General features: G+C 42.0%; 1 protein-coding gene across 4 annotated transcripts in view; it reads left to right on the forward strand.

Moving 5' to 3' along the window:
* Positions 1-13,058, forward strand: part of MAST2 (microtubule associated serine/threonine kinase 2) — a 244,291-nt gene that overhangs the window by 20,854 nt on the left and 210,379 nt on the right. For all 4 annotated transcript variants that reach the window (XM_032160691.2, XM_058443331.1, XM_032160693.2 and 1 more), the window contains exons 2-3: positions 3,424-3,571; positions 8,743-8,885. In XM_032160691.2, coding sequence (XP_032016582.1) covers positions 3,424-3,571; positions 8,743-8,885 — 291 coding nt within the window. The remainder of the gene's footprint in view (positions 1-3,423; positions 3,572-8,742; positions 8,886-13,058) is intronic.

The raw sequence follows: 13,058 nt of genomic DNA on the forward strand, positions 1-13,058 counted from the left end.
ACAAGTTGCTTTTCTCTTGCTGCTTTGAATATTCTTTCTTTGCCATTGGCTTTGACAGTTTGGTTATCATGTGTCTCCATATGAACCTTTTTGAATTTAGCCTGCTTAAAAGTCACGGAGCTTCTTGGATGTGTAGATTTGTATCTGTCATCACATTTGGGAAGTTTTGGTATGTTATTTTTTCATTTTTTTTTTTTCTTTTTTTTGAGACAGAGTCTCGTTCTGTTACCCAGGCTGGAGTGCAGTGGCAGGATCTTGGCTTGCTGCAACCTCCACCTGTTGCATTCAAGTGATAACTGTGCCTCAGCCTCCCGAGTAGCTGGAACTACAGGTATGCACCACCACACCAGCTGATTTTTGTATTTTTATTAGAGATGGGGTTTCACCGTGTTGGCCAGGCTGGTCTCAAACTCCTAACCTCATGATCTGCCCACCTTGGCCTCTCAAAGTGCTGGGATTACAGGTGTGAGCCATGGCGCCCGGCCTCTTCACATGTTCTTACTGCCCCCTTCTCTTCTAGAATTCCCATATTCATATATTGTTTCACCTTTTTTTGTGTGTGTGTGTGTGACAGAGTGTTGCTCTGTCACCCAGGCTGGAGTGCAATGGTGTGATTTCTGCTCACTGCAACCTCCGCCTCCCAGGTTCACACGATTCTTGTGCCTCAGCTTCCCAAGTAGCTGGGATTACAGGCACGTGCCATCACACCCAGCTAATTTTTGTATTTTTAGTAGAGATGGGATTTTGCCATGTTGGCCAGGCTGGCCTTGAACTCCGGACCTCAAATGATCCGCCCACCTCAGCCTCCCAAAGTTCTGGGATTACAGGCATGAGCCACCGTGCCTGGCTATTTTCAATGTTTTAATCTTGATGCTGCTTAGTGGGTATGTTCAATTTGTGAAAATTCATTGAGTTCTATGCTTAGGTATGTGTACTTTTCTAAAATGAGTAATGTACTTCAGTAAAAGTTAAAAATCCTAGCTTAAAAGTTCAGATTTCATATTTAATTTATATTTCCTTTCCTTTGCCAGGTTTTGATTTGAAGAGACTTGCATTAAGAAGGGGTGTGATCCTCTCTTTCTTTTCTCCTCTCCTCTGTTTTCTGGTTTCTTTCCTTTGGTGTCTTCTGGGAGGGAATAGGGAAATTGAAAAGTATATGTGTTTCTCTTAATTGGTACTGATCAAATTCTTCCTTGATTGTTCTTTCTCTGGCTAAGACGGATTATTCATCCATACGGTGTAGCAGGCATCCAAATGCTGGTTCTCCCGTGCAGCTGGTTGTAAGTTTTTTTGGGATAGGATCTTTCCCTCTCCACATTGCCTTCATAGAGGATATCCACTTTAGCTTGACGTCTTCCAAGGCCTCCTCAGTTCTCTCTACCTAGAGCTTCTTGCTGTGCTTGTCACCTTTGTGAGTGACCAACCCTCTTTAATGGGTTACCAGCATTAGTCCAGACTCTGCTTCCTTCCCTGGTTTCTCCTTGATCCATGGGTACTGTTTCATCCTTGACATGCCAAATAGTGCAAATACAAGCTGTTCCCTTGCTACCTTCTGTTTTTGCATTAAGTTCTATTTCCTGTTCCCCCTGTCTCACTGCTCAGTCCTACTACAGTTAGGTGCCTGGACACATCAATTGTTTGATTCAGTGCCTCAATATCCTCCTTTATCCTTTTATTCACTTACCACTATGTTTTGAAATTGTCTTTTTCTTCTTTTCAGGTATTTTTCTTCACCAACTTCACTCTTCTTTTTATGTTTGGGCATTTGTAAATCATGTTTTGGATAGTCACCACCAACCGATATTAGTACTTTCCCATTTTTTTGAACTCACTAATCACAGTATATAACTGTATAGAATTTGTTTTTTTCAAGCCGGGCGCGGTGGCTCACGCCTGTAATCCCAGCACTTTGGGAGGCCGAGGCGGGTGGATCACGAGGTCAGGAGATCGAGACCATCCTGGCTAACATGGTGAAACCCCATCTCTACTAAAAATACAAAAAATTAGCCGGGCATGGTGGCAGGCACCTGTAGTCCCAGCTACTCGGGAGGCTGAGGCAGGAGAATGGTGTGAACCTGGGAGGTGGAACTTGGAGTGAGCCGAGATCACGCCACTGCACTCCAGCCTGGGTGACAGCACAAGACTCCGTCTCAAAAAAAAAAAAAAAAGAATTTGTTTTTTTCTTTTTCTTTCTTTTTTTTTTTAATCTTAGAGAACTGGAAATTTCCTCCTTTTTTTGCCTCTTATGGCTTTTAGTATTGCTATGGTGCCAGTTACTTGAAGCTTGTTTTTCAAATGGCAGGTGACATGGGGTCAGTTATTCTCTCTTTTTTTTTTTTGAGACGGAGTCTCGCTCTGTTGCCCAGGCTGGAGTGCAGTGGCATGATCTTGGTTCACTGCAACCTCCGCCTGCTGGGTTCAAGCAATTCTCTGTCTCAGCCTCCCGGTAAGCTGGGATTACAGGTACCCGCCACCACGCCTGGCTAATTTTTGTATTTTTAATAGAGACAGGGTTTCATCATCTTGGCCAGGCTGGTCTTGAACTCCTGACCTCATGATCCTCCTGCCTCAGACTCCCAAAGTGCTGGGATTACAGGGGTGAGCTACTGCACCCGGCCCGGTTATTCTGTAATGGTTCTTGTCTCTGTACTGTCTAGATCAGTTTGATGTGTTACTTATCTGTATTTGTTATAGCTTCCTTCATTGACATATAATGGATATACCTCATTGGGCTGATTTTTTTCAAAAGTTTCTTATTTATTATAATACTCCTGATTAGGTGGGTGTTGGCTTAAAAATGTCTACATGTTGATGATATTATTGGACACTGCTTACTGAGTGAGGAGAAAGAGGCGTTGGAGTGGAATGGGAAGGTTCTGTCAATGTTTCGTATTGCTTGTATTTTTTCATAGTACTTTTATACTTTTTCTTTGAAAACCTGTATTTAGCTCCTCTGACAGGCATATAAAGAAAGCCCTAATATTAATTTTAGCATTAATTGAATGTTAGAGATATTTCTGACTTTGTATGCCAGGTAAGGTCTACCATTTAATGATTTTTTTTAAACTAAAATATGCTTTTCTTTATTGGATATAGGAAGGGTATGAATAAAAGGATAAACATAAATAAACTTAACTAAGAAGTGTACTCATTATGAATACTATATCCTGTCAAAATGTCTGTCATCCCATGACCCTTCTCACCTATTTTTCCTTTGGCATTTTAATAATCAATGTCCTGTGTCCTTTACAGCATACCCAGCTTTTACTAAGAAATATGTTTCTGGTTTTAGCTATGGAGGGGGAAGTATAATATGTTGGCACTTTTAAACTGTAGTGAATGCTGTAGAGATGTTTAATATAAAGTTTTTATACTTCAGAGGAGATATTAAAGACTCATGTTTTACTCTTTTTCTCTTTGAAGGATGTAGTAACTGGACTTAGTCCCCTGCTCTTCAGGAAACTCAGTAATCCTGACATATTTTCATCCACTGGAAAAGTTAAACTTCAGCGACAACTGAGTCAGGATGATTGTAAGTTATGGAGAGGAAACCTGGCCAGCTCTCTGTCGGGTAAATATCTGATTTTGTTGCTTTAAGAAATGTGGGACCATGTGGTCAATATTTAAGGGTATATTAATTGAATTGGCATCTTGACAGTTTCTTCTCTGGTAGTAGTCTTGTGTAGAACATTTATGGTAAGGCTGTCTTCCTCTCCTTACTTCTTCCTCATGGAATCTCTGATTGCTAACCTGTAGGACCTGATAGGTATTTCTTGGTTGATCACCACTACTGGTCACTCTCTCTTGTTCTGATTTTTGCTCTCTGCTCATTTCTGTAAACTTTACATTCTTTGCTTCTGTAGATTTTCTTTTTTTCCTTCATTCTCAAAACCTAAAGCTCATAGTGGCCTCTACCTCCTTCAAAGAAAAGACTTAAAAAATTCAGGGGAAAAAAATTATACGAAGAAGTCACAGTACAAAAGGAAGCAATTACATTGTACATTGTGGCATAATTCTTTTCTTTTCTTTTCTTTTTTTTTTGAGATGGAGTCTTGCTCTGTAGCCTAGGCTGGAGTGCAGTGGTGCGATCTCGGCTTACTGCAAGCTCCGCCTCCCAGGTTCATGCCATTCTCCTGCCTCAGCCTCCTGAGTAGCTGGGAATACAGGCATCTGCCACCACGCCCAGCTAATTTTTTGTATTTTTAGTCAAGATGGGGTTTCACTGTGTTAGCCAGGATGGTCTCGATCTCCTGACCTTGTGATCCGCCCGCCTCAGCCTCCCATAGTGCTGGGATTACAGGCGTGAGCCACCATGCCCAGCCTCTTATATTTAAATTTTTATTTTTGCTGGTCATATATTTAGTTAAATAGAGCCATTTCTTGTTTGGTTTTTCATAACATTCTCCTCTTTTTTTAAAAGGATGTGATTATCTTTTCTTTTTTTTTTTTGAGACACAGTCTCACTTTACTGCCCAGGCTGGAGTTTAGTGGCATGATGTCTGCTCACTGCAACCTCTACCTCCCAGGTTCAGGCGATTCTCTTGCTTCAGCCTCCTGAGTAGCTGGGATCACAGGCACGCACCACCATGCCTGGCTAATTTTTTTATTTTTAGTAGAGACAAGGTTTCACCATGTTGGCCAGGCTGCTCTTGAACTCCTCACTTCAGGTGATCCGCCAGCCTTGGCTTCCCAAAGTGCTGGGATTACAGACGGGAGGTGAGCCACCATGCCTAGGTGGGATGTGATTATCTTCTGATTGTCATGAGTAAATTAGATTTTTTATTTAAAAATGTGGCTGGGTGTGGTGGCTCACGCCTGTAATCGCAGCACTTTGGGAGACCGAGGCAGGCAGATCACCTGAGGTCAGGAGTTCAACACCAGCCTGGCCAACATGGCAAAACCCCATCTCTACTAAAAATACAAAGATTAGCCGGGCATGGTGGTATGTGCCTGTGATCCCAGCCACTCCGGAGGCTGAGGCACAAGAATCGCTTGAACTTGGGAGGTGGAGGCTGAGCGAGCATCATTACACTCCAGCCTGGGCGACAGAGCGAAACTCTGTCTCCAAAACAAAGCAAAACAAAAAAAAGTAAAGTTTTCTTACCTGGATCAACTCTTTCTTTTGAGCACCTAACAACCAGAGTATTCAGTGTTTTGTTCTAAAATGCTAAATCCCTTTTATCCTGTGAGGTAATTGCATGGCTACTGGGTACATTGTTGAAATGTGGTTGTGTTTGACTGTTCTTTTTATGGAATTTTCCATTTATCTGATTTCAGCCTGTGTCTTACTTTATGACTTTTGCGGTGCTTTTCATTTCTGAGTGCTCAGTCTAAGAGTTTGCAGGGCAGATGATACCTCACCTTTTTTTGAGACAGGGTCTCCTCTGTCACCCAGGCTGGAATACAGTGGTGTGATCTCAGCTCCCTGCAACCTCTGCCTTCTGGGCTCAAGTGATCCTCCCACCTCAGTCTCTTAAGTAGGTAGGACTGCAGGTGTGCACCGCCACACCCAGCTAATTTTTGTATTTTTAGTAGAGAAGGGGTTTCGCCATGTTGCCCAGGCTGGTCTTGAACTCCTGAGCTCAAGCAGTCCTGCCTCGGCCTCCCAAAGAGCTGGGATTATACACCTGAGCCACCAGGCCAGGCCAGATACTCCACTTAATTGCAATCCCCTCCATGCTTACTATAGCTTATACCTTTCTTTGCCCAGTTGCATTGGTTATAATCCACCTATCTGCTTTAGATTTCCCCACAGTTTTTTTTACCCCCTCATTATCAGTGTCTGTCCGTTTCTGTCATTATGGCCTTTGTTTGCTTACTTTTCATTTTTATTTATTTATTTATTTTTTGACGGAGTCTTACTCTGTCACCAGGCTGGAATGCAGTGGCGCGACCTCGACTCTCTGCAACCTCCGCCTCCCTGGTTCAAGCGATTCTCCTGCCTCAGCCTCCCGAGGAGCTGGGACTACAGGTGCCATGCCACTACACCCAGCTAATTTTTGTATTTTTAGTAGAGACGGGGTTTTACTATGTTGGTCAGAATGGTCTCAATCTCTTGACCTCGTGATCCGCCTGCCTCGGCCTCCCAAAGTGCTGGGATTACAGGCGGGAGCCACTACGCCCTGCCCAGGTTACTTCTTTTGTCTCATTTTTATGGTGTTTCCTGGAGGACAAAAGATAAAAGCATTTGCTTGGTCTGCCATCTTTAACTGAGAATGTTTTATGCAATAGCATCTTGAATTATTATAAGAATAGTAATTAGAGGCCGGGCGCGGTGGCTCACGCCTGTAATCCCAGCACTTTGGGAGGCCGAGGCGGGCGGATCACGAGGTCAGGAGATCGAGACCATGGTGAAACCCCGTCTCTACTAAAAATACAAAAAATTAGCCGGGCGCGGTGGCAGGCGCCTGTAGTCCCAGCTACTCGGAGAGGCTGAGGCAGGAGAATGGCATGAACCCGGGAGGCGGAGCTTGCAGTGAGCCGAGACTGTGCCACTGCACTCCAGCCTGGGCGACAGAGCGAGACTCCGTCTCAAAAAAAAAAAAAAAAAAAAAAAAAGAATAGTAATTAGAATTTTTAAGAGGTTTTCTTTTTTTCTGTGTTATTTATTTACTAAAGAGCTGCTTGTTATTCTGTTTGTTTATGTTGTTCCTTCTGTTTTGTTTATTTTCCTCAAGTTCTTGGCAGTCTGCGGTATGCTTCAGTCTTTACTGGTGTATGCTCAAATAGGTTTCTTCTACAGTGTGTAAGCCTCTTTCCCAACAGGCCTTTATTTTGAAGAGAGAGATGATAGTAATCTTTGTGTAAATAGGATAAGTTAAGCTGACTTTCCTTTAGAATTAATATGTGAGAAGTAGGCAGGTCATCTGGAGAAATGCACATTTGCAGAATGAAGGAAAGAAGGCAGGCAGGCTCTACTCTGGGCTTATGGAAGTTTTGAGCAGAACACCGTCATCATCATCATTTTTTTTTTTTATGGAGGGCTTTATGGAAAGACTTTCCAGTAAAAGGTACATTTGAGACTTGAAAACTTAACTAGATTTTAAAAATATATTGTAATTTTCTAGTAAAACATGCTAGTTTTAAAAAATGTCACTACAAAAACATGCATTATGTCAAAGTGAAGTCTTTCCTTTTTTTTAAAAATTTTTTGAGACAGCTTCTCATTCTGTTTCCCAGGCTAAAGTGCAGTGACATGACCATGGTTCACTGAAGCCTTCACCACCTGAGCTCAGGTGATCCTCCCCCCTTCTCCTCAGCTTCCTGAGTATCTAGGACCACAGGCACACACCACCATGCCTGGCTAATTTTTTTTTTTTTTTCTTGTGATGAGGTCTTGCTATGTAGCCGAGGCTGGTCTTGAACTCTTGGGCTCAAGTGATCCTCCTGCTTTGGCCTCCCAAAATTCTGGGATTACATATGTGAGCCGCAACACCTGTCCTGAAGTCTTTCTTAATTTTTACTTTCTTCTGTGTCTTAATTTTCTTCTACGGTTAGCTTTGCTAAATTGTTCTCCAAATGAATAGTATCATATTTTGTTGGCAGCAAAAACAAAAATATCCCCAAGCCCTTTCTTCACATCTTTACTACATTGGGTATTTTCATGACTAAGATTTTGCCAGGCACAGGAAGGGTTTTCAAGTAAGTTGAGTGATCGCGATAAAGCCAGGGGAAAGTGCAGGGCATAATATTGAAATTGAGTGAGTGAGTAAGTGTGGAAAAGAGTCGAAGGAGATGAGACCAGAAAGATAATCTGGATTTATGGAGGGTCTTTTTAATATGCCAAAATGTCTGGCATAATATCTTCAAATAGTAAGGAGCCATCAGAGGCTTTTAAGGAAGGAAATGACACGAACACATTTTTGTTGATTAGATCACAAGCAAAAGTGTGAAGAATGGTGGGAAGAAGGGGAGAAATGAGACCTTCACTTCATTTATAAAGTCATTGCAGGCCTGGCGCGGTGGCTCATGCCTATAATCCCAGCACTATGGGAGGCCAAGGCGGGCACATCACCTGAGGTCAGGAGTTGGAGACCCGCCTGGCTAACATGGCAAAACCCCATCTCTACTAAAAATACAAAACATCAGCCAGGTGTGGTGGCGCATGCCTGTAGTCCCAGCTACTCAGGAGGCTGAGGCAGGAGAATCGCTTGAGCCTGGGAGGCAGAGGTTGAAGTGAGCTGTGATCACACCACTACACTCCAGCCTGGGTGACAGTGAATGACACTCTGTCTCAAAAAAAACAAAAAACAAAAATCATTGGAATTCTCTGTACTCGGTCTTTATAAGTGACTCTCTTTCACTGAGATTAAGCCAGACAGTAAACCTGAACTGAGCACATGGAGTCTAGTGAGAGCAGAATAGGTTCATTGTTTGCCTGCTGGAAACTTGCATCTCTAATGTTACACTGAGTTGATGAGAAACTATGTAGGCTAGAAGGGATTGGAAAACTCCTAGACTGCTAGTTTGGGTGTTAGAGTGGGAGGCTGGCATGTGGTGAATATTATAGAGAACATAAAATAGTTAATCCATTTCAGTGTTCCACTTGCCATTATCGTCACTACCAAGACAGTCACAATTTTTAATGGATAGTTGGAAATTTTAATAGATTCTAAAATGGATGTGAACAATTTTACTTTGTATCAGTATGATTTTATCCACTTGGTATCACTGTATTTGTATTTTTTCATTCGTTTATCAATAAATAATTACATGTTTATTTTCCAAACCTTGTATTTGAAGGTAAGCAGCTGCTCCCTTTGTCCAGCAGTGTACATAGCAGTGTGGGACAGGTGACTTGGCAGTCGTCAGGAGAAGCATCAAACCTGGTTCGAATGAGAAACCAGTCCCTTGGACAGTCTGCACCTTCTCTTACTGCTGGCCTGGTAAGTGTTCATAAAGGTGGCGTTTTGCTCTATAAAAAATCCATAATTGTCATTTGTCATTGCGACATCTATTCTTTTTCCTTTTTAGGATTTGGAGAATTCAGTTTCCCAAAATGAAATATGGAAGAGAATGAATTTATTGTTATGTGTTTTAGAGATAGGGTCTCGCTTTGTTGCCCAGGCTGACTTCGAACTCCTTGGCTGTAGTATTCCTATTGCCTCAGCCTTCCAAGTAGCAGGGACTACAGGTACACGTCATGGAATCAGGCTAAGAATGAAATTTTGTTTTTCTTTTTTTTTTTTTTGAGTCGGATTTTTGCTCTTATCACCCAGGCTGGAGTGCAGTGGTGTGATCTCAGCTGCCTCTTGGGTTCAAGCAATTCTTCTGCCTCAGCCTTCTGAGTAGCTGGGATTACAGGTGTGCGTCACCACCCCTGGCTAATTTTTTTGTATTATTAGTAGAGATGGGGTTTCACTGTGTTGGCTAGGCTGGTCTTGAACTCCTGACTTTAAGTGATCCACCCGCCTCGGCCTCCCAAAGTGCTGCGATTACAGGTGTGGGCCACCACTCCCGGCCTTAAGAATGAAATTTTAATTGAGTCTTTTTTTTTTTTTTTTTTGAGATGGAGTCTCACTCTGTTGCCCAGGCTATAGTGCAATCTCGGCTCACTGCAACCTCTGTCTCCCAGGTTCAAGCGATTCTCCTGCCTCAGCCTCCCAAGTAGCTGGGATTACAGGCACCCGCCACCATACCCTGCTAGTTTTTGTGTTTTTAGTAGAGACGGGGTTTCACCATGTTGGCTAGGCTGGTCTCAAACTCCTGACCTCATGATCCGCCCACCTCGGCCTCCCAAAGTGTTGGGATTACAGGCTTGAGCCACTGTGCCTGGCCCAATTAAGTCTATTTTGATTGCCCTCTCATGCTGTCAGTGTCACTGGTACTAATTATATAGTGAGGATCAAGAAAAAGATTCTATAAAGTTGTAACTTCAATGAGTAAATTTTCCGGGGAAAGAACATTCTTTTTATAGAAATGATTCTAAATCTGGTACAGTTGTGCTGCTTTGGTTTACAGCTCTGTGGTATACATATTTAGTACATGAGGATAGGGAACATGTTTGGCACATCATGGGTACTTAAGTATATATATAAGAATGAGGGCCGGGTGCAGTGGCTTACGTCTCTAATTCCTGCACTCTGAGAGTCTGAGGCAGGAGGATCGCTTGAGCCCAGGAGTTCAAGACTAGCTTGGGCAACATAGTGAGACCTTGTCTATACAAATAATAATAATCATAAAAAAAAATTAGCCGAGGATGGTGGGGTGTGCCTGTAGTCCCAGCTACTCAGAAGGCTGAGGTGAGATAATCGCTTGAGCCTGAGCAGTTGAAGCTGTAGTGATCTGTGATTGTGCCACCACACTCTGGCGACAGAGTGAGACCTTGTCTGAAAAAAAAAAAAAAAAGCCTTTTGTTTGTCTAGGCTTTGTGTGATAGGCAGGGCCTTACAAAATTAAAGCTGTGTAGCCTGGGCAGGTTGCTTTGTTTCTGTCTGTTGTTACAAATTATACCCTTTTACCCTCAAACTTGCTTTTGTACCAAAGGCACCCACTGGCTTTCTGCTCATCTCACACTGTTCCCTCTATCCTTAGGTCTGGGCACCTACTAATTTGTAGGGTACAATAACAGAAACTTGTTACTGTTAAAGTCTCATCTACACTCGAAGATATAAGCCTTTTGGGTCAACATATGTGGAGTAGAAAGTTTTGTCCATTTGTTCAATGTGGGAAGCGGGAGTAGCAGGGAGGATGTCTTCGTGTAGCAGGTGGGAGGCTAATTTTTGGATCAAAGGATATCCTGATAATACTGAAGTTTGTGATTCTCAGGCCACAGAGAGAATCAGGATCATTTGTGAAAATTCCCACCTCCTTAATTTTTTATTTTGAAATTTTCAAATCTGCAGAAAAATAGAAAGAATGGTACAGTGAACACCCATGTAAGTTTTACCTAGACTGACTAATTTGTACATTTTGCCATATTTGTTTTTTCTGTGTGTATGTATGTGTTTTTTCCTGAAGCATTTCAAAGCAAGTCACAGACTAATTACGATACCCCATCCTTAAGTATTTCTCCTAAGGTGAAGGATACTCTCCTAAATAACTACAATTTTTTTTTTTTTTTTTTTGAGACCGAGTCTCGCTCTGTTGCCCAGGCTGGAGTGTAGTGGTGTAATCTTGGCTCACTGCAACCTCTGTCTCCTGGGTTCAAGTGATTCTCCTGTCTCAGCCTCCCAAGTAGCTGGGATTACAGGTGCACACCACTACACCTGGCTAATTTTTGCATTTTTAGTAGAGATGGGGTTTCACCATGTTAGCCAGGCTGGTCTCGAACTCCTGACCTCAAGTGATCCACCTGCCTCGGCCTCTCAAAGTGCTGGGATTACAGGCGTGAGCCACCGCACCTGGCCACATCATTTCAATAGTAACATCTAATAATGTGAAGATCATATTGAGATTTTCCTACTTGGTCCCAACATGTCTATTAAAGCCTCGCCTACTTCCCTTTTAACCTCTGGAACCTAAAACAAACAAGCAAGCAAAAATGGATGAGTATACCCTCCTAGAGATTTTGATCCAGGTGTCTGAGGTTAGTCACAAGCATCTGTATTTTCTTTTCTTTCTTTCTTTCTTTTTTTTTTTTTTGAGACAGGTTCTCCCTCTGTTGCCTTGGAGTGCAGTGTCATGATCTTAGCTCACTGCACCCTCTGCTTCCTTGGTTCAAGTAATTCTCATGCCTTCTGAGTAGCTGGGATTACAGGCGTGTGCCACCTCACCTGGCTATTTTTTGTCTTTTCAGTAATGATGGGGTTTCGCCATGTTGGCCAGGCTGGTCTTGAACTGCTGACCTAAAGTGATCCACCTGCTTTGGCCTCCCTCAGTGCTGGGGTTACAGGTGTGAGCCACTGCTCCTGGCCTGTATTTTCTTTAAAGTATTACCCTGATTCTAACAGGTACCTCTTTGAGAACTACTGCCACCATGATACAGCTGAGTATTCCACTTTAAGGTGGTATGTTGCAGAAGGGATTCCTGGACGGATGTTACTGGAGCCTAGGCCAAGTGAGCTAGAATATTCCTGAATCTGAATTATGTTTTTTTTTAAATTAACAGTTTATTGAGATATAATTCACATATGATATAATTCACCCACTTAAAATATACAGGTCAGTATTTTTTGGTGTATTTCACAGACATGTACAGCCATCACTGTAGTCAATTTAAGAATATTTTCTTTACTTTAGAAACTGTACTCTTCAGGTATCACCTCCTCATTGTTCCATCCCTAACCCCGCCCCAACACTAGGCAACCACTAATCTACTTTTCTACCTCTATACGTTTGCCTATTCTGTATTTTTCATATAAATCAAATCAAATATGTGGCCTTTTGTGGCGGCTGCTTTCACTTAGTCTAATGTCTTCAAGATTCATCCATGTTGCAGCATTTGTTCCTTTTTATTGCCGAACAGTATTTCGTTGTATGTATATATCATGTTTTGTTTAGCTGTTCATCAGTTGATTCATTTCCTTCATTCTTCACCTTCATTTTCTAATGTTTATTGAGAGGATTTATCTGAGGGCTTATTTTTCCCATATATGTAGAAATCATGATCCTAATTAGTGATTACCAGGGCATGTTCTAAAAAGGATCATACAGTTGTATCATTATATGTTCCTAGGGATGGAGAAGAAGAACTTAGGTGGCATCTTGTTCAAGATTAGTTATTCTTCTTCTTCTTAAAAAAAAATTATATAGAGTGAAAATCTGTTGTTAAAAGTGGGTTGTTTCGGCCTTTTGGCTATTATAAATAATACTGCTATGAACATTCATGTACAAATTTTAATGTAGATACATGTTTTCATTTCCCTAGGATATATATCTAGGAGAGAAGTTGCTGAGTCATATGGTAACTCTGTATTTAATAATTTGAAGAACTTCGATTTCTCTACATCCTTGCTATCCTGGTGGGTGTGAAGTGATATCTTGTGTCTTTGATGTGCACTTCTCTAATGACTCATGACGTTGAGCGTCTTTCATGTGCTTACCGGACATTTGTTTGTCTTCTTTGAAGAAGCGTCTATTTGGATTATTGGCCATTTTTAAAATTGAATGTTTCTTTT

Source organism: Hylobates moloch, unplaced genomic scaffold, assembly GCF_009828535.3.
Source record: "Hylobates moloch isolate HMO894 unplaced genomic scaffold, HMol_V3 SCAFFOLD_8, whole genome shotgun sequence".
NCBI classification, from domain to species: Eukaryota; Metazoa; Chordata; class Mammalia; order Primates; family Hylobatidae; genus Hylobates; species Hylobates moloch.